This window comes from Chiloscyllium punctatum, chromosome 10 (genome assembly GCF_047496795.1).
Source record: "Chiloscyllium punctatum isolate Juve2018m chromosome 10, sChiPun1.3, whole genome shotgun sequence".
NCBI classification, from domain to species: domain Eukaryota; kingdom Metazoa; phylum Chordata; class Chondrichthyes; order Orectolobiformes; family Hemiscylliidae; genus Chiloscyllium; species Chiloscyllium punctatum.
In genome coordinates this window covers 118,171,633-118,199,468 of record NC_092748.1, presented here as the reverse complement: position 1 = coordinate 118,199,468, position 27,836 = coordinate 118,171,633, and the positions used below count along the sequence as shown (strand labels likewise).

Genomic DNA, 27,836 nt, shown 5'->3' with positions numbered 1-27,836 from the left:
AGAGTAAAGCTCCCTCTACACTCTCCTATCAAACACTCCCAGGACAGGTAAAGAGTAACAGTGCTTCTATGTTCAGTAGCACCAATAATTCCAACATAAGTGATATTGACCAAACAAACCTCTCACGCAACTGCTTCAGGAGCTGGAGCTGTTTGGAAAAGATTCACGGAGATTTGAAATTCTTTTCCTGCTTCTGTCCCAAAACATGGCTTTTCCTGACACTTAGAGCAGAAAATGCAAACATTTTATTTTTTCTTTTAAAAGGTCCATCAGAAAGAGTCCTTGTTGCACAGCACAAATCAGGTAACACAAGGGGTTGCAGCTGCTGAGTCTGTAAGCTGTGGGCTGTGAGGTCAGCACCGTTAAAAGAGATGAAATTGTTTCTACCGGTCGGGCCGCTGCAGGTGGAACACTTTTGCAGTTCGGTCTCCAGAGGCAGTGACAACCACGGATGCTTCCCTGTAGGGGAATAAACAAAACGTTGATTTACATCGAAAAGAAACTGGGAATTTAGGAACATTAACTCAAAATAAAAATGCTGAGAATACACTACAGGCTTAAATAAGTTCTACAGAACAGAGATGGTCTCATGTAATGTGAAAAGGTAAAGCATTGGCAAATGACAATTTAGACTGTGGGAGGTCAAGAGGTTTGCCATGTGGTATACTGTATTACAAAGATGAACAGGAATATTATCCACATTTTTAGGGATGACAAGTAGCAGAGAAACGAGTGATTTTGCACAGCCTGGCAGATCCCATTTGGAGCAACCACATTCAATTGCACGTATTACACCTGAGAGTGGGTGCCCAGAGACTCCCCCCAGACCGTTAACTGTAAATCTGTCAATCTCTGCTTCAATTTTACTCCGACTCTCCACAGCCGTTTGGGATGGGGAGCTCCAGATTTCCAAGCTCCTTTGTTTAAGAAAGTGCTTTCTGACATCATTTGGCTCCAATTTTAAAGGTTTGACCCCTTTCACCCTCACTCACTAGCCACAGGAAATAATTTCTCTCCATCAACCCTATTAACTCCTTTAATCATCTTTAACAGTTCAATTAGACCAACTCTTCCAGACACAAACAAATACAGGTCTAGTCTATGGAAGTTGCCCTCACAACTTAATCCATGAATTCCACAACAACCTGCAAAAAAAAAGCTAGTTTAGAGTCATAGAGATGTACAGCATGGAAACAGACCCTCCGGTCCAACCTGTCCACGCCGACCAGATATCCCAACCCAATCTAGTCCCACCTGCCAGCACCCAGCCCATATCCCTCCAAACCCTTCCTATTCATATACCCATCCAAATACCTCTAAATGTGGCAATTGTACCAGACTCCACCACTTCCTCTGGAAGCTCATTCCATACACGTACCACCCTCTGTATGAAAAGGTTGCCCCTTAGATCTCTTTTATATCTTTCCCCTCTCACCCTAAACCTATGCCCTCTAGTTCTGGACTCCCCGACCCCAGGGAAAAGACTTTGTCTATCTAGGTAAAAACAGGTAAAAACAGTTCTCTCTCCACCCTTCAGGCACTCTGCCTGTATTCCTGATGAAGTGCTTTTGCCCGAAACGTCGATTTTCCTGCTCCTCGGAAGCTGCCTGAACTGCTGTACTTTTCCAGCACCACTCTAATTCAGAACTTTGTCTACCTACCCTATCCATGCCCCTCATAATTTTGTAAACCTCTATAAGGTCACCCCTCAGCCTCCGACGCTCCAGGGAAAACAGTCCCAGCCTGTTTAGCCTCTCCCTGCAGCTCAAATCTTCTAACCCTACTGGTTCATTAATGTCTTTTAAGGAAATCTATATCTTTACCCAGTCTACACGTGACTCCAGACCCACAGCAATGTGGGTGACCTTTAACTGCCCTCTGGGCAACTAGTAATAGGCAAAAAATGCTGGCCCAACCAGCAACTCCCTCATCCAATGAACAAATAAAGCAACTGCAAAATCATATCTAATGCTAGCAGTGTACTGCTAATTTTGCAAACATGGACTGATTGGGTTTGGCCAGTAACTTGCTTGGTGCAAACAACTGAAGAGAAATGCTATTTGATGTGATCCACCAGTCTTTGTGACGTACCATCTGTATCTCGTTTCGCGTCAGCACTGAAATGCATTCACCACGTTACTCATGGTTACGCATCCTGTTAGTACTGAAAACCACTTGTGTTATAATGGTATAGTAGCAGCATGAAACAGCACATGCATGTTGTGGTTGTTCCATGTATTAATCCTCCTGATCACAGTGATGCCAGAGTATGGGTTCACTTCCTACACCAGCTGAGGTTAACATGAACACTCCACCTTCTCTACTTTGGTCCTCACTGGAGGCATGGTAACGCTCAGGTTAAACTCACCACCAGTCCCCTCTCAGTTTAATCAGACAGCAGTCCTACAGTCCTCTAGCAATATTATATTACTTAGGACATTAATAGACAGGGTCCCATTATTTGCAGACAGAAAGAACAGGCATATGCACTTGTAGTGCAAACACAATAGTGACAGCCATTCTCTCTTTCAAGGATCCCAGTTGCAGATAGTTTACTTAAATCGCTCATAGAGTCATAGAGATGTACAGCACAGAAACAGACCCTTCAGTCCAACTCATCCACGCTGACCAGATATCTCAACCTAATTAAGCCCCATTTGTCAGCATTTGACCCATATCCCTCTAAACTCTTCCTATTCATATATCCATCCAGATGCCTTTTAAAATGTTACAATTGTGCCAACCTCTACCACATCCTCTGGCAGGTCAATCCATACACGTACCACCTTCTGTGTGAAAAGTTTGTCCCTCAGATCTCTTTTATATCTTGCCCCTCTCACCCTAAACCTATGCCCTCTAGTTCTGGACTCTCCCAACCCAAGGAAAAGACTTTGTCTATTTACCCTATCAATGCCCCTCATGATTTTATAAGCCTCTATAAGGTCACCCCTCAGCCTCCGATGCTCCAGGGAAAACAGCCCCAGCCTGTTCAGCCTCTCCCTGTAGCTCAAATCCTCCAACCCTGGCAACATCCTTGTAAATCTTTTCTGAACCCTTTCAAGTTTCACAACATCCTTCCAATAGGAAGGAGACCAGAACTGCACACAATATCCCAAACGTGGCCTAAGTAATGTCCTGTACAGCTACAACATGACCTACCAACTCCTGTACTCAATACTCTGACCAAGAAAAGACAGCATACCAAACACCTTCTTCACTATCCTATCTGCCTGCGACTCTACTTTCAAGGAGCTATGAACCTGCACTCCAAGGTCTCTTTGTTCAGCAAAATTACCCAGGATCCGTGGTATCATTCCAATAGATCTCCTCCACACCCTCCCCAACGGGTTGGCATCTTTCTTAAAAGTGTGGTGCCTAGGATTGGACACAATAGTCCAGCTGAGGTGAAAGAGCGTTGCTCAAGACACCAGGAGGACCCTCTGTTCTTCCTCCAAAAGGGGCACTTGATATTTAACATGCCACCTTTGACAGTGTAGTACCCCTTCATTAACAGGGACGTCAGCATCGACTGGCAGCTTGAACTCTGGAGCAGGGCTTGAACCTGTAATATTTTGACAAGAGGATGAAGCTGGGTGGTTTTTATTTTTCATGTATTCTTGGATTGTGGCAAAGCAGGTATTTATTTGTTAAAGGTATTAGATTAGATTCTCTACAGTGTGGAAACAGGCCCTTTGGCCCAACCATTCTACACCAACCCTCTGAAGAGTAACCCACCCAGACCCATTTCCCTCTGACTAATGCACCTAACGCTATGGGCAATTTAGCATGGCCCAGTTCACCTGACCTGCACAAAATCATGAGATTCTGAATACAGCAAAAATAAATTGTTCCCACTGTTTGGAGGACTGAGAACCAGAAGACACTCTGACTTGGCTCTTACTCAGCCGGGCATGGACATGAGCTGAATGGCCACTTCCTGATTTTAGAAACTGTTTTATGCAAGAATCTGAAGCTTCATGATCACCTGAAAAACAACTCCATTCAGATTTTTAAAAAACGAAGTGTTCAACTTCCCAACGTTGAACTTTCAGGCTCTAGACTACTGGCCCAGTAACAGAATAAATAGTCAACTTTGATGAATGAGATTAATAACTTCTCTGTGTATGTGTGCATATGTGATATGTGTACATGTGTGAATATGCTTATGCATGCATCTGTGGGATAAAATGCTTGGAATCCTAAAACCACGAAGATGAATTGTATTCAATCTTTGCCAACCCTGGGCTTCTAGAGATGGAAGACAGGTCACACTTACTTATTCACCATAAAAGCCAGGATTTCTGCAACATGGCCACAGCATTCACCCTCCATTTTTCCTGACCTGGCGTCCCAGATGCGCACGACTCCATCAAGGCTCCCTGTGTATATGATGGGTGAGTGGTCCTCCCACAGAAGCTGCACAATACCAGCCTGAAAAAATGGACAAACTCATCAAAGAGCCCACTGACAAACCATCCAGACTGTCAACACATTGACCGAGTGGTCTTGCCTACGTGCACGCAGATCCAAAGGCAGGACCTCCTTCCCAACAGCCGATCTGACAGTGAGAGGGGCCAAAGAGTTGGGGGAAGGTGGGTGCACATGGCGGGAGCCAGGGCTGATGGGAAGAAGTAGGGGTGGGAGAGAGAGTTGAAGAGGGAGAGGGTGAGGGTTGACAAGGTAATGGAAGGAGAGAGAGGGTTAAGAGAGAGGCTAGAGCAAGAGGGAGGGGGATTAGACTCTATTTATTTATTTCAATAATATGTACGCAAGTACAATGAAAAGCTTTCTCGCAAACAGATCAGGCTGATCATATGGTGCTTAGACAGAGCGGGACACACAAGGTTACAGCTGCACAGGAGGTACACAAAGCAAAATCAACATTAGATTTGAAATTAGAAGGGTCCATTCAGCAGTTTAAGTGGCACAAGTGAAGCAGCTGTTCTTGAACCTGTTTGGCATGTGTGTTTAAGCTTTTGTATCTTCCACATGATGGAAAAGGTTGGAAGAGAGTATTACTGGGGAGGAAGCGGTCTTTGATGTCGGCAGCCTTTCTGTGGCAGTGAGAAGTGTAGTTGCTATCCCTGGATGGGAGGTTGGCTTCTGTGATGGTCTGGGCTGTGCACACAACTTCCTGTAGTTTCTTAGACCCTGGGCAGAGAATTTGCCACACAAGGGTGTTTGTACCCAGATAGAATGCTCTCTATGGAGCATCTGTAAACGTTGGGTGAGGGTTTTTATGGGCATGCTGAATTTCCAAAGAATCCTGAGGAAGGAGAGGCCTTTTTAACCATAGTATCTAGGTGGGAGAACCAGAACAGATCATTGGTTACAATCACACAGCAGCTTTACGCTGTCCACTCGCTTCACACACTCCTTGATGTAAACAGGGATGTGTTCTCCTCCTATCTTCCTAAAGTCAATGATCAGTTCTTTTGTTTTGCCGACATTGAGGGAGAGGTTGTTATCATTGCACTATGTCACCAAGCACTCTATCTCCTTCCTGTACTCTGATCCATCATTGCTTGATATCCATTCCACCATGGTGGTGTCGTCAGTGAACCTAGAGATGGTGTTCATATGGAATGTGGCCACACAGTTGTGGGTGTACAGCGAGTACAGTAGGGTGCTGAGGATGCATTTCTGGGGGACTCCAGTGTTGCGTGTTATTGTGGAGATGGTGTTGTCGATCTTCACTGATTGCGGTCTGTGGGTCAGGAAGCTGAGGATCCAGGTGCAGAGGGTGGAACCGAGACCAAGGTCACAGAGTTTTGAGATCAGTCTAGGGGGAATAATGGTGTTAAAGGTGGAGCTGTAGTCAATGAGCAGGAGTCTGACGTAGGTGCCCTTGTTGTCCAGATGTTCCAGGGATGAGTACAGGGCTAGGAAAATGGCGTCCGCTGTGGACTCATTACATCGGGGGGATAAATGTAGCAGATCGAGGCAGGCTGGGAGACTGGAGTTGATGTGGGGCTCTTGAAGCACTTCATGATTATGGAGGTTAGAGCCACTGGGCAGTGGTTGTTGAAGCACGTTGCATGTGTTTTCTTTGGTACTGGGATGATGGTGGTCTTCTTGAAGCAGGTGGGGACTTCAGATTGCAACAAGGACATGTTGAGGATCCAGCCGGTCCACACAGGATCGGAGCGCACGGCCTGGGGACTCGGTCTGGGCCTGCCCCTTTCCTCGGGTTGATTCTCAGGGACTGAGCTGACATCAGCAGGTGGTGACAGAGGGAACAGGTGTGTCTGGGGCTGTCGGGGCAGGTGTCACCGTGCCACTGGCATTCTGTTCAAACTGACCATCGAAAGCATCGAGTGCATCAGTGAAGGAGGTGTCTGTGTCTGATATCTTGCTCTGCTTCATTTTGTATCCTGTAATGTTGGCTAGGCCTTGTCCAGGTAGTTCGTTTGGGCCTCAACTTGGTTTGGTCCTGCCTTTTGGCATCTCCAATGGCTTCACAGAGTCATATCTGGATTTCATGTATGGGCCCGGGTCGTCCAACTGAAATGCCTCACGCCTGGTCTTCAAGTAAGCAGTGGATTTCCAGGTTCATCCAAGGTTTCCGTTTGGGGAACACACTGACTGACTTCTTTAGCACACAGTTCTCTAACCGTGACAGTGGTCTAGGATGTCCGCTGAATTCCTGCGAATGGTCCAGTCCACCGATCCTGAGAAGCCCCAGAGAAGGTCTACTGCTGTCTCAGACCAGAACTGTACTACTTTCAGTGAAGGATCCTCCTGTTACAACTTCTGCTTGTAAGCTGGGAGGAGGGACACAGCACTGTGATCTGATTTTGCAAAGTGAAGACGGGGTATGGAGCGGTAGGCAAGAAGGAGGGAGATGAGCGAGAGGGAAGGAGACGAGAGTGCTTGTTGAAGAGACAGATGGACTGTGAAGGAGGGAGGGGAACAGAGATGGAGGACAGCGGAGAGGAAGATCGAGTAAAGAATCCCAGGCCCAATACTGGGCCTGCTGAGATCCTGACATTGGGCCATGCAGCATCTTAGCTACATCTCAAATCCTGAGCTCGAGTTGTATGACAATGGGTAAAAATCTGGGCTTGTCCTTTGTGGTCTCAAGATCAAAGTGTGGTCTGGTATCTCCCAGGGTTCTCTCCACCCTGGAGGCTTCCTGCCTCTATTCCTGATGAAGGGTTTATGCCCGAAATGTCGATTTTCCTGCTCCTCGGATGCTGCCTAACCTGCTTTACTTTTCCAGCACCACTTTGATCTAAACTCTGGAATCTCCCACAGGCTACCCTGGCACTGACACCAGCCCAGAAACAGGAGTCTTCCCAGCAGGAAGACAAGGCCCATGAGGGAAAGGACAGCTTGAATTGTGGTCACCCATAAGGTTCCTTACCTGAAGCTGCCACTTATGACGAACTGTCTGTGATGGAATATCCCAGATCACCATGGTGCCATCCAAAAATCCAACAGCAACCAAGGGAAGCCTGCAGGAGCCAAACAACACAACTGTTCAAAGTGAAAGAAATTTCCAACATTGTTTTCTTGCAAAATTGTTATGTCATCATTGGCAAGGTTAATTCTTAGAACCTATCCTTCATCACCCTGACAAGGTAGGCATCTCGGACAGCTGCAGCCCTGCGTACTGAGGGTAATACTTGGGAGTGAATTGGGGACTCTGTTACAAAGCAGCTCAGCAGCCTGAGCAAGTTAGGAGCTGAATGGTTTTAGACGCATGACACGAGTACCAGCCAATCAGCAGCAATTTTGTCAGCAAAACGAACACATGGACCAGACCAGACTTGGCTGGAACAACCTTAATGTGGCCAAACAGCTGGCAGACAAATCTCTGCCTGAATTCAAGCAGGACCAGTTCTCAAGCTGGTAGAGTTACTGGGAATATAAACCCAAAACCCAGTGAAAGAACAGCACCTTCAGGAGAGAAAGGAACCAGTCATTTCTCAGCCTCATATTTTGAGGGCCCTTGGTTCCCCAGAGATTATTTGACAATAGACAGACCCACGTCTCACACAGCAAAGATGATACTATATATACAAGAGCCCATTAATCTTACCACTATTTACTGTGGGAGCTATACCAAGGCCAAGAAAATATAAATAACTTCTTCGCTGACTGATCAGGGCTTTAGATATTCCAGCAGCCTCAGTAACAAAGGAAGCACAGTCAGCCAGTCCTTATAGAACAACTCAGCAAACATTGTTTACAGTGCAAGATAGCAGATGATGACAAATCCCTCCCAAAACGCCTCAATGCTTTGTATGCTCGCTTTGAGCAGCATTTCGGCAGAGGGGCAACATTTATTCTGACAAGTCCTGACAAACCTATCCCAACAGTCACTGCATCAGAGGTCAGATCAGTTTTCCTTCGTGTGAATCCAAGGAAAGCGATGGGACCAGACATAGTACCAGGCTGTGCACTCAGAACATGTGCAGACCAACTGGCAGAGGTCTTCTCTGACATCTTCAACCTCTCCCTACAGGAGGCCACTGTCCCTGCCTGTTTCAAGAGGCCAACATCATCCCTGTGTCTAAGAAGGCTCATGCAGTATGTCTCAATGACTACCGCCCAGTAACCCTAGCTTCGGTGGACATGAAGTGCTTTGAAAGGCTGGTCATGGCATTAATCAACTCCAGCCTCCCCACGACTCTTGACCCATTGCAGTTTGCTTATCGGACCAACAGATCCACGTCAGATGCCATATCACTTGCCCTTCACTCTTCCCTAGAACAACTACGTAAGAATCCCATTCATTGAAAGGTGAACTGTAGTCAACACTATTATCCCCTCGAGACTGATTACTAAACTTAGTAAGCCCCACTTTCTGCAACTGGATCCTCAGTTTCCTGACCCACAGGCCACAATCAGTGAAGATTGGGGACAATATTTCATCCTCACTAACACTCAACACTGGAGCCCCCCCCCCAGGGGTGTGTACTCAGCCCCCTACTGTACTCACTGTATACCCATGACTGCGTCACCAAATACCAGACTAATGCCATTTACAAGGTCACTGATGACATCACCATAGTCAGTTGAATCTCAGATGGCGATGAAACAGACTACAGATTGGAGGGGGAAGACCTGGAAAAATGGTGCACGAAGAACAACCTAGCTCTCAATGCTGGCAAAATCAAGGAACTCATTATTGACTTTCAGTGGGATGTTACTCATGCCCCTCTACACAGAGGTGGAACGAGTGGAGAGTGTCAAGCTCCTGGGAGTGGTCATCCACAACAAGTTTTCTTGGACTCTTCATGTGGATGCACTGGTTACAAAGGCCCAACAACATCTCTTCCCCCTCAGGCAGCTGAGAAAATTTGGCATGACGGCGAATACCCTTGCCAACTTTTATAGGTGCGTCATTGAGAGCATTCTGTCTGGATGTATCACTAAATGATATGGCAACTGTACCATTCAAGATCAGAGACGGTTACAGAGAGTGGTGAACTTGGCCCGGACAATCACAAAGGCCAACCTCCCATCTATAGAATCCATCTACCAAGCCCACTATCAAGGAAAAGCTGCCAGCATTCTCAAAGATCCATCCCACCCTGGCAATGTTTTTCTACAACCTCTCCCATTAGGGAGAAGGTACAGAAGCCTGAGCACACGCACCAGCCGGTTTCGAAACAGTTTCTACCCCACTGTTGTTAGAATACTGAATGGACCCACAAATTCTTAACATTCACCTGTACCTGTGTTTTTGTTTTTGCTGCTGCTTACCTAATATTTACTGACCTATGCTACTTAACTCTGTGATGTGCCTGTATTGCTCACAACACAATGCTTTTCACTGTGTCTCGGTACACATAACAATAAATTCAATTCCATTTAACACTGACTTCTGCAGATACAAATATCCTTTAATCCAAGCCTTCTAATATCCTACACTCAGCTTAAACATTGCACTGATAATCATTGGGAGCCAGTAAGGGGTTAACTCTAAACAGCTGAAATTCACACCTCAATAATATGGTAATATCAAAGCAAAGCAAACAATTCACTCATGGTCATGACTGAACTGATCATCAACTGATCAGTGGAACGGGCTGCCCTACAGTCTATTGGCTGAACTGAATTTGTACGGTGATGATAACTGGATTCCCAACCAAGTCCTTGAAAGTTGACATCTACTGCAGCAAGTTGCAAACTGGAGTTCTGTAACTTGCTCCTTGTGTGGTTTGTGCACAGTCAGAAATTGTACAGCAAAACCCAGAACTAGTTCAATAAATTACTTCAGGGAAGGGAACTCACCATTCCCACCCAGTTCTACCTTTTCATGAATTCAACCCCACACTATAACACTTTACTAAATGTTCGTGACCACACAATACTGATTAACTGAGCAATGCTTACAGTCTCTTCCTTTTTTGGACAAATTCACACGAACAGGTGAATTAGATTAGATTACTTACAGTGTGGAAACAGGCCCTTCGGCCCAACAAGTTCACACCGATCCTCTGAATATGTCTACCACTACGGGCAATTTAGCATGGCCAATTCACCTAACCTGCACATTTTTGGACTGTGGGAGGAAACCGGAGCACCCGGAGGAAACCCACGCAGACACGGGGAGAATGTGCAAACTCCACACAGAGAGTCGCCTGAGGCGGGAATTGAACCTGGGTCTCTGGCGCTGTGAGGCAGCAGTGCTAACCACTGTTCCACCATGCCGCCCATTAGGAGCAGGAAGAAGCCACTCATCCTCTCAGGACTGCTTCATCATTGAATAAAATGGCAGCTGATCCGATTACTGTTACCACTGATCACCCCCAGAGGGAGCTGATAGTATCGTGGTAATTAGATTAGATTACTTACAGTGTGGAAACAGGCCCTTTGGCCCAACAAGTTCACACCGACCCTCTGAATATGTCTACCACTACGGGCAATTTAGCATGGCCAATTCACCTAACCTGCACATTTTTGGACTGTGGGAGGAAACCAGAGCACCCGGTCATCAGACTAGCAATGGAGAACCCCAAACTCCAACATGCTGGTGAAATCTGAATTCAATAGAGTATGGAATTTTAAAAATCCATGTAATAATTGCTAATTCTCATTTAAAAAAAAACCATCTGGCTCACTAATCAAAAGGAACAAAAAATGGGGAAAGATTTAAAAAGCACCTGAGGGGTAACTTTTTCACGCAGGGGGTAGTGCATGTATGGAATGAGCTGCCAGAGAAAGTGGTGGAGGTTGGTACAATGACAACATTTAAAAGGCATCTGAATGGGTACATGAATAGAAAGGGTTTAGAGGTTAATGGAACTAGGAGTGAGATTAGGATGTCTGGTCAGCATGGAAAAGTTAGACTGAAGGGTCAGTTTCTGTGCTGTATGACTCTAGAACTGTTGGAAATCTCCAACAAAAGTAGAAATTGCTGGCAACACTCAGCAGGTCTAGCAGGATCTGTGGAGAGAGAAAACAGAGTTAACATTTCTGTTTCAGAACTATTCTGATGAAGGCTTTCTGGACCCAAAACATTAATTCTGTTTCTCTCTCCATAGATGCTGCCAGACCTGCTACATTTTTCCGGTCTTGTTCTATCTACGCTCATTAACCTCCTTTGGGAAGGAAACTGTCATCCTTACCTAATCTGACATACACGTGACTCAAGACCCACAGCAATATGGTTGGCCCTTAGCCACCCTCTGGACAATAAATGATGGCCTGCTGCATGAAGAAAGTAAAGAATCTCTCTCTCATTCTGCCTTAAAATATTCAAAAACTCTGCTTCATCACTTTTCAGGGAGTGAATACCAAACACTCCAAAACCTCAGGAAAAAAAACAATAATTTCAACTTGGCTTTAAATGGGAGACACATTATTTTAAATACTGACTCTAATTCCCAATTCTCCCCAGGTTCACCCTGTCAAGGCCTCTCAGGATGCTAAACGCTTCAACCATCTGTTAACCTTACCTTTCACTCCAGTGAATAGAAGCTGACCCTATCTAAGTGTTTCTCATAAAACAACCCATGTCCAAGTTCCAGGTATTAGTCTCTGAAACCGACTCAGAACTGCTCCCAACCCATTTACATACTTCCTTAAAAAAAGACCAGAAATTGCACACAATACACGAGCTGCGGTTTCACCAATGCCTTGTAGAACTGAAGCAGAATCCCCGTACTTCTGTACGCAATGGCCCTCTCAATAAACAGTAACATTCTTCTAACTTTCCTAACTTCTTGTTGTCCCAGCACACTAACCTTTTGCGATTCACGCTTTTGGATACCCCATTGTTGGAATGTCAGCATCGTCGGCAAGGCCAGTATTTGATATACATCCCCAACTCAGTGGCTTAGAACACAAGAACTATGAACAGGAATAAGCCACTCAGCCACTCAAGCCTGCTCCACCAACTAACACTATTGTGGCTGATCTGATTGGGACTCTGACCCCACCTACTGGCCTTAGACCTTCTTGTCAGTGGAGAATTTACCTCCCTCTGCCTTAAAAAGATTCAATGACTCTGCATTCACTGCTCTCTGAGAGAGATAATCTCATGAGTTTTTACTCAAGCATCTTAATGGCTAGTTAAAAGGTAACCCCCACCCTCCTCGAGCTTATCTCTCCACCCTTCAGGCTCTCTGCCTTTATTCCTGATGAAGGGCTTTTGCCTGAAACGTCGATTTTACTGCTCCTCGGATGCTGCCTGAACTGCTGTGCTCTTCCAGCACCACTAATCCAGAATCTTAATGGCTAGTGTCAGGATGGAAACCGGTGAATAATGGTGTTCCACAAGTGTCACAACTCTTCCCTTTATACATTAATGATCTGGATGAAGACACTGAGGGCATTCTGGCTAGAATGTGGATGATACAAAGGTGGAGGAGCAGGTAGTATTGTGTAGGTGGGGAGACTGCAGAAAAATTTAGACAGGTTAGGAGTGTGGGCAATGAAGTGGCAGATGAAATATGACATGGGAAAGTGAGAGATTATGCACTTTGGTAAGAACACAGACATGGACTAGTTTCTAAATGGGGAGAAAATTCAGAAATCTAAAGTGCAAAGGGACTTGGGAAGCCTAGTCCAGGAGTCTCTCAAGGTAATCTTGAAGGTTGAGTCAATAGTTAGGAAGGGAAATGAAATGACGACATTTGAGAGAACCTGTATATAAAAGCAGGGATGTACTTCCGAGGCTCTATAAGCCTCTGGTCAGACCATATTTAGAGTAATATGAGGAATTTTGGGGCCCATAAGTCAGGAAAGATGCATCGGTCCTGGAGTGGATCGAGAGGAGCTTCACGAGAATGATACCAGGAATGAAAGGATTAACATATAAGGAATGTTTGAGGACTCTGGGACTGTACGCAATAGAGTTTATAAGGAAGAGGGAGGGATCTGATTGAAACTTTCAAAATACTGAACGGCCTGGATAGAGTGGATGTTGGGAAGATGTTTTCGTTTCGGATTAGAGTGGTGCTGGAAAAGCACAGCAAGTCAGGCAGCGTCCGAGGAGCAGGAAAATTGACGTTTCGGGCAAAAGCCCTACATCAGGAATGATGAAGGGCTTTTGCCCGAAACGTCGATTTTCCTGCTCCTCAGATGCTGCCTGACCTGCTGTGCTTTTCCAGCACCACTCTAATCTAGACTCTGGTTTCCAGGATCTTAGATTAGATTAGATTACTTACAGTGTGGAAACAGGCCCTTCGGCCCAACAAGTCCACACCACCCCGCCGAAGCGCAACCCACCCATACCCCTACATCTACCCCTTACCTAACACTACGGGCAATTTAGCATGGCCAATTCACCTGACCTGCACATCTTTGGACTGTGGGAGGAAACCGGAGCACCCGGAGGAAACCCACGCAGACACAGGGAGAATGTGCAAACTCCACACAGTCAATCGCCTGAGGCGGGAATTGAACCCGGGTCTCTGGCGCTGTGAGGCAGCAGTGCTAACCACTGTGCCACCGTGCCGCAGTACTCACTTTTGCCAAGATGTTTCCATTGGCAGGTGAGACAAGGACCTGAGGGCATAGCCTTAAGGTAAAGAGAAGACCCTTTAGAACCGATATCAGGAGAAACTTCTTTAGTCACAAAGTGGTGAATCTGTGGAATTCATTGCCACGGACGGCTGTGGAGGCCACGTCATTGAGTATATTTAAAACAGAGGTAGATAGGTTCTTGATTGCCAAGGGGATCAAAGAGAGAAAGCGGGAAAATGAAGATGAAAAACCTATCAGGCATGATTGAATGGTGGAACAGAATGATGGGCCAAATTGCCTAAATTCTGTTCCTACATCTTATGATCTCATGTTCCAATGACAAGGCTACTCTGTTATTAACACACCCGCCAAACTCACTCACTAATCGATCATCAGGTACAACATCAGACACATGGGAGGATTAGACTTACACCCGACAGAATCCCACTGACTCGACAGAATTAGAGTTGGATTCGGTATCCTCCATCTGGTCTTTGTCCACACATTCCTTTGTGTTATTTGGGACTGAAAAGACAGCAACTACCTGTGTAGGAATATTCAATGAGTTAGCCTTCAGTTAACTGCGAACAATGCATACTCTGAGGAATACTGCGCTCACCTCATGGCAAGAGTAGTGACAGAGGAGGTAGTGACAGAGGAGGCATTATACTGAGTGGGAGTATGGAGGGTACCATCCTGATAATCTCTGTGGTGGGATGGTGTGTGGATGGCTTTCCCCTACCACTGACAAAATCAGGCTGGATGGAGTTTTATTTTTAATTCATTAATGGGTTGTGGGCATCACTGAGTGGGCCAGAAGCTATCAGCCATTCCTAACTGGACAGGTACAGAGAAACAAAGTCAAAACATACCATGATGTCTACATTATGAATTGTTCTAGCACAATTCTTCAAACAGTTGCTCAAGCACAGCCTTTTTTTTTTTAAAATCAATGCAGACTACTTCTTATTATACTTTTAATTTTAAGATTGTTCTTGATAATTCCATTATCTTTCCAATCTCAGAGTGCGATTAAAGGTCTGTGTTTCCTTTGACTTGATGGGAATCCCTTCTTAAGTACTGGGTTTACACACAAGTTATGTGCCAGTCATCCAACACGAGACCCTTTCTGTAAAGGTAATTCTGCCTCCATTTCTTCCAGGATGTGGAGGTGCCGGTGTTGGACTGGGGTGGACAACGTCAGAAGTCACATGACATCAAGTTACAGTCCAACAGGTTTTTGAAATCACAAGCTTGCAGAGCGCTGTCCTTTCACACAGCTGTGTGCTTCCCTCCACTTCACCTTGATGAAGGGTCAGTGCTCCGAAAGCTTGTGATTTCAAATAAAACTGTTGGACTATAACCTGGTGACTTGTGACTTTGTCGATTTCGTCCCCAGTTTCTTTAAAATTAAAGAGAGATGGCAGTGCAGTTTTAATTTCACTAGACGACTAACCCACACGTGTAGATTTGTTTTAAACCAAGGACTATAGGAGTTGTTGCACTTTTAATAACAAATTACTGGAACGCGGTGGGAGTTTATGCTGCTACTTTGCTCAAACAGTGGAGGAAGAGACTTAAGACACCACAGCAAGGGGATGTGTGCTTGCACAGTAAGCTCTGCCAAGCAGCAGATTGTTGGCTGGTTTGTAGGTTGGGACCAGTTGTGGATGCCAGAGGTTGGCAGCACAATAAGAACTTTCTGATTGGCTCCTGGGCAGGCGAATACCTTGTGTGTTCAGAGTAGACAGAGAAAAGATCCTAGACTGCAGAAAGGTCAAGATCTCTCTTTATCCCTCTCTCCAAAGCCGAGAAAACAACTACATACTCGTTCCTCCTGGACTCTGAGTGATGTGGCATCTCATAAGTAACTGAAAGACTTTATATTTAGTATATTAACCACTCAGTGTCTTTTGTAAAGAATTGAAAGCATCTGAAAATAAGGAGATATGTGAACAGAGGTCATAAAAAGCAAAACGGAGACCTTAATGAGTTTGGTGGTCTGGTACTATTGAACTGTGCTTCCCCAGTACTTTGTCCTCCAGACATAACATGTTTGTGGTACATATGTGTGTATAGGGGTTTTCAAAGAGGTTAGAGTTTCAGTGAGTAGAATTATATGTTGGTAATTCACAATTTGGCTTGCAGGTGGTTAGAAATGATTTCTTTGCGATAAATTCTATATTCGCATTAAGTACAGAAACCTGACCAGTATTTTATTTTAACTTGAGGAAAACTGAGGACTGACTATTGGATTAAATCCTTAACATTGGTGGGATTCGAATAAAAACTTTGCCCAAATGGGTCGCGGGAGGCCTCAAGCCCACAAATGCAGCTGCCCAACAAATCTCCAGTGTCAGTGACCATGAAACTAGCATAATTTCCTGCAGAAACCATCTGGTTCACTCATGTCCTTTAGTATGCAGATTACCTTGCCCGTGAGAGGATTGAGGAGTTTGGCTGTGCAGTCAACAGACCCTGTCAGGACCAGGCTCCCAGTGTCATTCACAGCAAGGCAGGTTAGGGGACCCTGGTGACCATCCTTCCCTAGAGACAGGCACAAACAAAACACAAGGATCATGGTATATCTGGGAAACACTTCCATCTCAGCCACATCCAGAGAATCACACAATCATGCACTTTGTCCAACAAGGAGCACAAGAATAAGCTCAACAATTACAAACTAATCAGTTTGACTTTGGCAGTGAGAAACCTCTGGAAATAATAACTCGGGATAGAATCAGTAGTCGCAGGCACAAAAGCAGGTCAATGAAGTAGAGCTGGCTTCATACTGTAACTAATTTGCTGTAGCTTTTTTGAAGAGGAAACAGAGAGAGTTGACAAGGGTTATACTGTCTAGTGTGGGGGATCTCCCGGAAGCTGTACGGCTTCAAGGGAATGCTGACCATAAGAGGAGTGGAGAGAATGGATAGGGATAAACCAATCCCACTCATAAAAGGATCAAGAGTGAGAGGGCATAGATGTAAAATAATTTGCAAAAGAAACAAATGCAATGTGAGAAAAAGCACAAGTAGGGTCTGGAAAGCACAGATTGGATGTGCGGTGAGGGCATTCAAGAGGTCACTGTTTATATTCAAATAATCATCCAACGCGTAGGATTACAGAGAAAGGCAGGAAAATGACACCAAGCCATCATGCTCATTTAGAGAAGACTGTTTGATTCAGAATGTTGACAAAATTGTCATTTCAGTCAGAGTGGTTATTCTGTCCCTTGGTTTTAGTGGCCACATTAGATTTGTTTTACATTAATACTCAAGGTTTAAACAACAAAGCTGAGCTACATGGTGCAGTTACTCTGTCCAGCCACACTATACCTTTCACCACATGAAGCTGCAATCCTTGTTTCAGATCCCAGATTCTTACTGTTCCATCTTCATAGCCAACAACTGCTCGGTAACCTAGGGAAACAAAACTGAACGTTTAATACAGAATTTAGGACAGAAGACCTTCAGTCACATTATGCTCATACAGATGGATACACTGTTACCGGAGACAAGCCACAGAAATTCACCAAGGCTCCTTACACAGCACCAGCATCACATCCCCAATCAGATGTAACAGTATTACAGGTGAGTAAAGGTTAACTACAAAGATATGAGGGAGGAGCTAGCCAATGTTGACTGGAAGGAGAACTTAGCAGTGAAGATGGAGATGCTACACCTCTACAAATATTTGATAAGAGCACATTTGGAGTATTTTGTTGTGAGAGGAAGCCTAGTGGTATTATCACTAGATTGTTAGACCAGAGACCCAGGTTATCTAATGAGGACCCAGTTCGAATCCCACCCATTTGAATTACACAGGACATAGAATAGTACCTTGCAAAAATCCATGTACACCACATCCACTGCTCTACCTTCATCAATGTGTTTTGTCACATCCTCAAAGAATCCAATAAGGCTTGTGAGGCCTGACTTGCCCTTCACAAAGTCATCTTGACTACCACCAATTAAACTATGGTTTTCCAAATAATCATAAATCCTATGTCTCAGAGTCCTCTTCAATAATTTGCCCACCACCGACGTAAGACTGACTGGTCTGTAATTCTCAGGATTATCCCTATTCCCTTTCTTGAGCAAGGGAATAACATATGCCAAGCTCCAATCATCTGGAACTACTCCAGTGGACAGTGAGGATGCAAAGATAATCAGCAAAGGCGCAGCAATCTCTTCCCTCACTTCCTGTAGTAACCTTGGGCATATCCCGTTTGGCCTAGGGGATTTATCTACCCTCATGTTTTTCATAATTTCCAGCACATCCTCCTTCTTAACATCAACCGGTTTGGGAGTATCAGCCTGTTTCACGCAGTCCTCAAAAACGACAAGGTCCGTCTCATTAGTGAATACTGAAACAAAGTATTCATTAAGGACCTCCCCTACCTTCTCCGACTCCAGTCACAATTCTATAAACATCTGGAATTAAGACTGTAATGATGACCACAAATTTATTGTTGATAGTTGGACAAAACCATCTAGTTCACTAATGTCCTTGAGAGAAGGAAATCTGTCATCCTTTCTCTGGTCTGGCCTACATCTGACTCTAGACTCACAGCAATGTGGCTGACTCTTAACTACCCTCTAGATAATTCAGGATGGGTAATAAATACTGACCTAGCCAACGATGCCCTCATCCCATGAACGAATTTGAAAAAAAAAAGCTCTGGGCACCTTATTTAAGAAGGACGTTAAAGCCCTGTCGAGACATCACTGGAATGTTACCAGGAATGACAGATTTTAGATTCAAGGAAGGATTAAATAAATTGGCCTTATTCTATTTGGAATGGAGAAGACGAAAAGGTAATCTTACTGAAGTGTTCAAAGTTATGAACAATTTTGACAGGGTAAAGAGGAATATTCTGTTTCCACGAGTTGATATGTCAGTAACTAGGGATCACAATTTCAAGGTTGTTAGCAAGAGAACTAGGACTGAAATTTGAAATGTTTTTACTCAGTTGTTCGGATTTGGAATCCACTGCTTGGGAGAGTGGTGGAGGCAAATTTCCATAGGAGATTTCAAAAGGGAACTAGGTATAGATTTGAAAGGGATGAAGTTAGAGAGTCTCAGAGACAGGGTTGGAGTGTGGGACTAGACACGATAGGCTGAATGGCCTGCTTCTGTACTGTCAAATTCAAGGATTCTGCAGTGGCGCAGCAATGGCAGGAGATTCTGGGAGTAATTCGAGAGATACAGCAGAAATTCATGCCAAGGACAAGGAAATATATGAAGGGAGGATGAGGCAACCATGACTGACAAGGGAAGTCAGGGACAGCATAAAAGCAAAAGAAGAAAATGAAGATTAATGGAAGCCAGAAGATTGGGAAGCCTTTAAAAATCAGCAGAGGACAGCTAAAAATGCAATAAGGAGGGAGAAGATAAAAGAAGATTGCAAGAGTATTTTTTAGATTATATATAAAGAGAGGGGCAAGAATGGACACTGCACCTATGGAAAATGAAGTGGTGAAGTTGTAATGGGGAACAAAGAAATAGCAGAGGAATGCACAGATACTTTGTGTCAGTGTTCATGGTGGAAGACAGTAGAACTTCAAGAGAGTCAGGGGTCATGAGTGAGTGTAGTGGCCATCTCTAAAACGGTATTGGGGAAGCTGAAAGGTTTGAAGTTGGTAATTCACCCATTTCAGATGGACTATACCCAGGGTTCTGAAGGATATAACTGATTGGATAATGGAGACATTGGCTGTGAGCTTTCAGGAATCACTGGTGTTTGGGAGGCTCCCAGCGGGCTAGCAAATGGCTAATGTAACACCTTGGCAAAAGTGAGGACTGCAGATGCTGGAAATCAGAGGTTAGATTAGAGTAGTAGCACTGCAGGTCAGGCAGCATCCGAGGAGCAGGAAAATCGACATTTCAGGCAAAAGCCCAACACCTTGTTTAAGAAGGGAGGGAAGCAGAAGACAGGAAACTATAGACCGGTTAGCCTGACTTCAATCAACGTTAAGACTTTAGAGTCTGTTATCAAGGATGATATTGGAAGTACATCATAAAATAGGGCTGAGTCAGCGTGCCATTGCCAAGGGAAGGTCATGCCTGATAAATCTGTTCAAATTCTTCAAGGAGGTAACAAGCAAGTTAGTCAAAGGAGAGTTATTGGACGTGATTTGGACGTATGTGGATTGCCAGAAGGCCTTTGACAAGGTGCCATGCAGGAGGCTGTTAAATAAGAGTCCATGATACTGGGAGCAAGGTACTGACATGGATGGTGGATTGTCTGACTGGCAGAAGGCAGAAAGTAGGGATAAACATGTCTTTCTCACTACGGCAGCTGTGACTAGTGGAGTTTCATAGCATTCCATGTTAGGAACGCAACTATTCATGCAATATATTAACAACCAGGACAAAGGGACTGAGGGGATTGTTGCTAAATTTCAGATAACACAAAAATAGGTCGAGGCAGTGTTGAGGAAGCAAGGAGGCTGCAGGAGGATTTGGACAGCCTAGAAGAGTAGGCAAAGAAGTGGCAGATGGAATACAATGTGGCAAAGTATGAGGTTATGCACTTTGCTGGAAGTGTAGACTACTTTCTAAATAGGAAACCATTTTGGAAATCTGAAGCACAAAGAGATTCAAAATCCTGTTCAGGATTCTCAAAACGTTAACATGCAAATTCAGTTAGCAATGACAAAAGCAAAGACAGTGTGAGTATTCAAGGGGGTTAGAATACAAGAGCAGAAATATATGGCTGAGGCTGTATAAAACTCTGATCAGACTGCATTTGGAATATTGTGAGCAGTTTTGTTTCCTGTATCTAAGCAAGTTTTTGCTGGTGTTGAAGGGGGTCAAGAGGAGGGTTACAAACATGATCCTGGGGATGAAGGAGCAGACACCTGAGGAGTATTTAAGGACTCTGGGTCTGTACCCGACAGAGTTTAGAAGGATTGTTGGGGGGGTTGGGGGGGGGGGGGGGGTAATCTGATTAAACCATAAATACTGAGAGGCCTGGATTGGGTGGACGTTGAGAAGGAGAGACTAGGACACAAAGACACAGCCTCAACAGTAAAGAGACAATCCTTTAGAACTGAGATGGGGAGGAATTTCTACAGACAGAGGGTGATTAATCTGTAGAGGCCATTGTCACAAAGGGCTGTGAAGAGCAAGTTATGGAGTGCATTTAAGAGACAGATTGATAGGTCCTTGATAAACAAGGGAGATGCAATTGAGAAACATATCAGCTGTGATTGAATGGTGGAGCAGACTCAATGGGCTGAATGGCCTAATTCTACTCTTATCTTTTATGATTTATTGTCTTTGGATATGGGACATGGGCAGTACAATCGAGCTGGGGCAAATGATTAACTATAGAATGGTGGAGCAGAGTCATTGTTCTTATTTCTTTTAATATTATCAATCTCTTCTTCATGGGAGTAAATCCTACCAACACCTCAAAAATCAAGGACACTACCTCCAACCCAACAACATTACAACCAAACGCCCTCTTACCATCAGGGAGGACCTTGCCACAGGTCGCTTGGCATCCAGGGCCTGAAAAGGTTTTGCATTCCCCACTGGGGATTTTCCACATCCAACAACTCCCTTCGTCTGTGCCAGTCAGCAGCACGTGGGCACAAGGGTGCCACTCTACCCACTGTGCACACAGAAAACAAGAGATCACGAAATGCCAGTCGAATACAACTCTCTGCTTCATTCACTGCAATGCAGCCAAAAACAGAAAATTAAATCCTTTGTCATTTACAAAAACTCTTCCCACCAATACCTGTATGACAGTGAACTCCAGGACTGGGAAGAGCATGGGGTTAAATACACAGTGAAGCTCCCTCCACACTGTCCCCAGCAAACACTCCCAGGACAGGGACAGCACGGGGTTAGATACATAGTGAAGCTCCCTCTACACTGTCCCCAGCAAACACTCCCAGGACAGGGACAGCACGGGGTTAGATACAGAGTTAAGCTCCCTCCACACTTTCCCCATCAAACACTCCCAGGACAGTGACAGCATGGGGTTAGATACAGAGTTAAGCTCCCTCCACACTGTCCCCATCAAACACTCCCAGGACAGGGACAGCATGGGGTTAGATACACAGTAGAGCTCTCTCTCTACACACACTTAGTGCTATGGGATGTTTTCGTGGGTATGGTTGAGATGGGTACGTCACTTGATCCTTTCCTGTGGGTCCTATATTCTAAATCTGTAGCTGGGGAAACAGGTTTACATCAGGGGTCTGCTGGCTTGCTGCTATCTCCGTGGTCACTATTCTCACCTGGAGATCGCCTACTTCAAACGACCAGATTTCTTCCTTGGTTTCAACTTTCCAGACTTTGATCACTCCGCTCATGTCTCCTGTGACAACCAGAGCAGAGTCATGACTGAAGGAGGCTGAGATAACAGAATCTTTGTGGCCTAGAAGAGACAGAAACGAAGCCAGGGTCAGCAGGCATCATATCAAATACTCAGCTGACACTCAAAGGCATCTTTCACTATATTCAGTAGCTATACTCCTTACTGCAGGAAGGTGGTCAGCAAAAACAGCTGGGGCTGGGTGATACCCACATTGAACTATATGCTGTCCACCCACACACAACCTCTGGCCTGAGGGTACCCTGAGCCTTTGTGGGTTGAATTGGGCTTTTCCAGAGAGGAATTATCTCCGTTTCATCCCATTCCATTATTGACACAAACAATAAACAGCAGAGAAATTGAGATTACAGCAGCTGGGAAAGATCCAGGCAGCAGGACAGCACATTCAAGCAAATCACTCAGCTTGATTTCCAATATAAAAAAAGATGCAAACTGCTTAACATAGAAGAGACACAAAGCTATGTGGGCAGGTGAACTGTGCGAAGGATACAAAGATACTTCAGTGTGAACTGGATTAGCTCCTTGAGACGGCAAATACATGGCAGATGAAGTATAATGCAGATAAATGTGAGGCTATCCACATTGATCGCAAAAACAAGGTGGTAAATTATTCTCCGAATGGCGATAGACTTGGAAATAGAGAGGCACAACAAGACCTGGGTGTCCTTGTACACCAATCGTTGAGAGTGAGCATGCAGATGTAGCAAGCAGTAAGGAAAATAAATAAATGAACATTGGCTTTTACAGACATCTTTATTTTCCTTAGACCAGTGAGGAGGATTCCAATGCATCCCAAAATCTCCCTGAAAAAACCTCCAAATATCACCAAAATCACAACTCTCCTTAAACTTTCCAGTGCCTCATATCTACATGAATTACATTTAAAATACTTCAAAGATTAAATTAGATGAGCAAATTAGGCAAACTGACTTTAAAAAGAGCTAACATCTTCTCAATTATTAAAAGTTGCTAGGCACCCCTCCAAGTTTCTAGGCAATTCGAACGTGAGAAGTCAGAGTCATCAGGATCCCGACGCAGCGAGGGCTAAAGCATAAACAGTAATGAGGTGAGAAATTGTTCAAATTATTCCATCCTATATTATAAACATCGCCCACACAATTCAAGTTAGACAATCTTCTAATACTTTCAATAAAAGCACAGGGCTGTCTGTGGTCTTGCGATAAATTCATAAGAAACAGGAGCAGGAGTTTAAGGAAACTCTGCTACAAAGGTCCAGAGGACAGGATACAATTCTTGTCATGGCAGCTGGTTAAAATTAACTTAATAAATCAGGAATTGAAAGCGAGTCAAATTCCATTGTTCGTCATTCACTTTCCAAACCAGGAAGTAGGAGTCTATCAGTCTTCCACACTGCTATTTACATTTCATACTTCAATACTAACTCCAGTCGCTCTCTCTCCTTTATACCCAACTCCCCTTAATATAGAAAATCAGCCCACATATATCAATTAGTATATATACCAATAATCGGTAGCTGCTCTATCATCTCTGGGGTATGTTCATTCTTAAAAAGGAACAACATTTACAGTGTCAGTATTACAGACGATGAAACTTTTGACTGCATGGTGCTGCCGCAGCGCTGACCCTCCAACAGCGTGGATCTCCCTCAGCGCTGACCCTCCGACAGCGCGGCGCTCCCTCAGCGCTGACCCTCCGACAGCGTGGATCTCCCTCAGCGCTGACCCTCCAACAGCGTGGATCTCCCTCAGCGCTGACCCTCCGACAGCGCGGCGCTCCCTCAGCGCTGACCCTCCGACAGCGTGGATCTCCCTCAGCGCTGACCCTCCAACAGCGCGGCGCTCCCTCAGCGCTGACCCTCCGACAGCGCGGCGCTCCCTCAGCGCTGACCCTCCGACAGCGTGGATCTCCCTCAGCGCTGACCCTCCAACAGCACGGCGCTCCCTCAGCGCTGACCCTCCGACAGCGCGGCGCTCCCTCAGCGCTGACCCTCCGACAGCGTGGATCTCCCTCAGCGCTGACCCTCCAACAGCGTGGATCTCCCTCAGCGCTGACCCTCCAACAGCGTGGATCTCCCTCAGCGCTGACCCTCCAACAGCGCGGCGCTCCCTCAGCGCTGACCCTCCAACAGCGTGGATCTCCCTCAGCGCTGACCCTCCGACAGCGTGGATCTCCCTCAGCGCTGACCCTCCAACAGCGCGGCGCTCCCTCAGCGCTGACCCTCCAACAGCGTGGATCTCCCTCAGCGCTGACCCTCCGACAGCGTGGATCTCCCTCAGCGCTGACCCTCCAACAGCGTGGATCTCCCTCAGCGCTGACCCTCCAACAGCGTGGATCTCCCTCAGCGCTGACCCTCCGACAGCGCGGTGCTCCCTCAGTACTCTCTCTGGCAGGAAACAGCACTATTCTGGAGAACCTGTTTGGAATCTCAGTGAGCAAGTTACCTGTGCATTCCAGCAGCACCTCGCCATCTGTCAATCTCCACACAAAAGCAGTGTCATCCTCACCACCCGTCACTGCCAATGAATTACTCTTTGGGTCCAAACTCAAGCAGAATACTGGCTCTGGAAATAGCAAGGATATATGCTTTAACATTAGCCCATTTTAAGTCCACACTCACTCACTCACCCCCATCAATTCTCCACTTACAGGATTGTAGCATCACAGCAGACCTCAATTGTAATTGCACCAAATGAGCAATTAGAACATAGAACATTACAGCTCAGTACAGGCCCTCCAGCCCTCGATGTTGCGCTGACCTGTCATACCAACCTGAAGCCCATCTAACCTACACTATTCCATGTTCGTCCATATGCTTGTCCAATGACGACTTAAATGTACTTAAATTTGGCGAATCTACTACCCTTGCAGGCAAAGCATTCCACACCCTTACTACTCTCTGAGTAAAGAAACTCCCTCTGACATCTGTCCTATATCTATCACCCCTCACTTTAAAGCTATGCCCCCTTGTGCTCGCCGTCACCATACTTGGAAAAAGGCTCTCCCTCTCCACACTATCTAACCCTCTAATTATCTTATATATCTCTACTGAGTCGCCTCTCAACCTTCTTCTCTCCAATGAAAACAGCCTCAAGTCCCTCAGCCTTTCCTCGTAAGATGTTCCCTCCACACCAGGCAACATCCTAGTAAATCTCCTCTGCACCCTTTCCAAAGCTTCCACATCCTTCTTATAATGCAGTGACAAGAACTGTACATAATACTCCAAGTGTGGCCGCACCAGAGTTTTGTATAGCTGTAGCATAACCTCATGGTTCCGGAACTCAATCCCACTATTAATAAAAGCTAAAACACTGTGTGCCTTCTTAACAACCCGGTCAACCTGGGTGGCAACTTTCAAGGATCTGTGTACCTGGACATCGAGATCTCTCTGCTCACCTACACTACTAAGAATCTTACCATTAGCCCAGTACTTTGCATATCGGTTACTCCGACCAAAGTGAATCACCACACACTTGTCCGCATTAAACTCCATTTGCCACCTCTCAGCCCAGCTCTGCAGCTTATCTATGTCTCTCTGTAACCTACAACATCCTTCATCACTATCCACAACTTCACCGACCTTAGTGTCATCTGCAAATTTACTAACCCACCCTTCTACGCCCTCATCCAGGTCAGTTATAAAAATGACGAACAGCAGTGGACCCAACCCCGACCCTTGCAGTACACCATTAGTAACTGGACTCCAGGTTGAACATTTCCCATCAACCACCACCCTCTGTCTTCGTTCACCAATTACTGATCCAAACTGCTATATCTCCCACAATCCCATTCCTCCGCATTTTGTACAAAAGCCTACTGTGGGGAACCTTATCGAACGCCTTGCTGAAATTCATATACACCACATCAACCGGTTTACTCTCATCTACCTGTTTGGTCACCTTCTCAAAGAACTCAATAAGGTTTGTGAGGCACTATCTACCCTTCAGAAAACCGTGCTGACTATTCCTAATCAAATTATTCTTTTCTAGATGATTATAAATCCTATCTCTTATAACCTTTTCCAACACTTAACCAACAACTGAAGGAAGGCTCACTGGTCTATAATTACCAGGGTTGTCTCTACTCCCCTTCTTGAACAGGGGAACCACATTTGCTAACCTCCAGTCTTCTGGCACTATTCCCGTAGACAATGATGATTTAAAGATCAATGCCAAAGGCTCAGCAATCTCCTCCCTGGCTTCCCATCCAGCCCAGGGGACTTATCTATTTTCACACTCTGCAGGATTTCTAATACCTCTTCCTTGTGAACCTCAATCCCACCTAATCTAGTAGCCTGTATCTCAGTATTCTCCTCGACAACATTGTCGTTTTCTAGAGTGAATACTGTCGAAAAATATTCATTTAGTGCTTCCCCTATCTCCTCTGACTCCACACACAACTTCCCACTACTATCCTTGATTGGCCAAATCTTACGCTCGTCATTCTTTTATTCCTTAAATACCTATAGAAAGCCTTAGGGTTTACCCTGATCCTATCCGCCAACAATTTCTCATGTCTCCTCCTGCCTCTTCTGAGCTCTCTCTTTAGGTCTTTCCTGGCGACCTTGTAACCCTCAAGCGCCCTAACTGAGCCTTCACATCTCATCCTAACATGAGCCTTCTTCTTCCTCTTGACCAGAGATTCCACTTCCTTCGTAAACCATGGCTCCCGTGCTCTACAGCTTCCTCCCTGCCTGACAGGTACATACTTATTCAGGACACACAGGAGCTTTTCCTTGAATAAGCTCCACATTTCTAATGTGCCCATCCCCTGCAGTTTCCTTCCCCATCTCCGGGTGCTCCGGTTTCCTCCCACAATCCAAAAATGTGCAGTTTAGGTGAATTGGCCATGCTAAATTGCCCATAGTGTTAGGTGTAGGGGAATGGGTCTGGGTGGGTTACGCTTCGGCGGGTCGGTGTGGACTTGTTGGGCCGAAGGCCTGTTTCCACACTGTAAGTAATCTAATCTAATCCTATGCTTCCTAAATCTTGCCTAATTGCACCGTAATTGCCTTTCCCCCAGCTGTAACTCTTGCCCAGTGGTATACACCTATCCCTTTCTATCACTAAAGTAAACATAACAGAATTGTGATCGCTATCACCCAAAGTGCTCACCTACTTCCAAGTCTAACATCTGGCTGGGCTCATTACCCAGGACCAAATCTAACGTGGCTTCGCCCCTTGTTGACCTGTCTACATGCTGTGTCAGGAAGCCCTCCTGCACACACTGGACAAAAACTGACCCATCTATAGTACTCATACTATAGTGTTCCCAGTCAATATTTAGGAAGTTGAAGTCCCCCATGACAACTACCCTGTCTCTCTCAACAGCACAAGTGCTCAGTGGGATTCTGGTTCATCAGACTCAGCATTCAACAGGTCCCAGAGTAGCCACTAGATCACGAATATGAGCAGGAATTCTACAGAATTATCCAAGGAGTGCTGGGGTAATGGTGCAAAATGCAGCATACCAATAAATCCAAAATACTGCAGACGCTGGGAATCTGAAGCAAAATCAAAATGCTGGAAAAACTCAGCAGGTCAGGCAGCATCTGAGAAGAGAGAACCAGAGTTAATGCTGA

The 27,836-nt window shown here is 45.3% G+C and overlaps 1 protein-coding gene across 1 annotated transcript in view; it reads right to left on the bottom strand.

The window, feature by feature from the left end:
- Positions 1–227: 227 nt before the first annotated feature.
- aamp (angio-associated, migratory cell protein) overlaps positions 228–27,836 on the bottom strand; it is a 49,290-nt gene continuing 21,681 nt past the window's right edge. The window contains exons 3-11 of the mRNA XM_072580039.1: positions 24,700–24,819; positions 22,179–22,318; positions 21,400–21,544; positions 17,259–17,342; positions 16,355–16,470; positions 14,355–14,467; positions 7,367–7,457; positions 4,277–4,431; positions 228–459 (exon numbers count right to left, since the gene is read on the bottom strand). Of these exons, the coding sequence (XP_072436140.1) occupies positions 384–459; positions 4,277–4,431; positions 7,367–7,457; positions 14,355–14,467; positions 16,355–16,470; positions 17,259–17,342; positions 21,400–21,544; positions 22,179–22,318; positions 24,700–24,819 (1,040 nt within the window). The 3' untranslated portion in view covers positions 228–383. The remainder of the gene's footprint in view (positions 460–4,276; positions 4,432–7,366; positions 7,458–14,354; positions 14,468–16,354; positions 16,471–17,258; positions 17,343–21,399; positions 21,545–22,178; positions 22,319–24,699; positions 24,820–27,836) is intronic.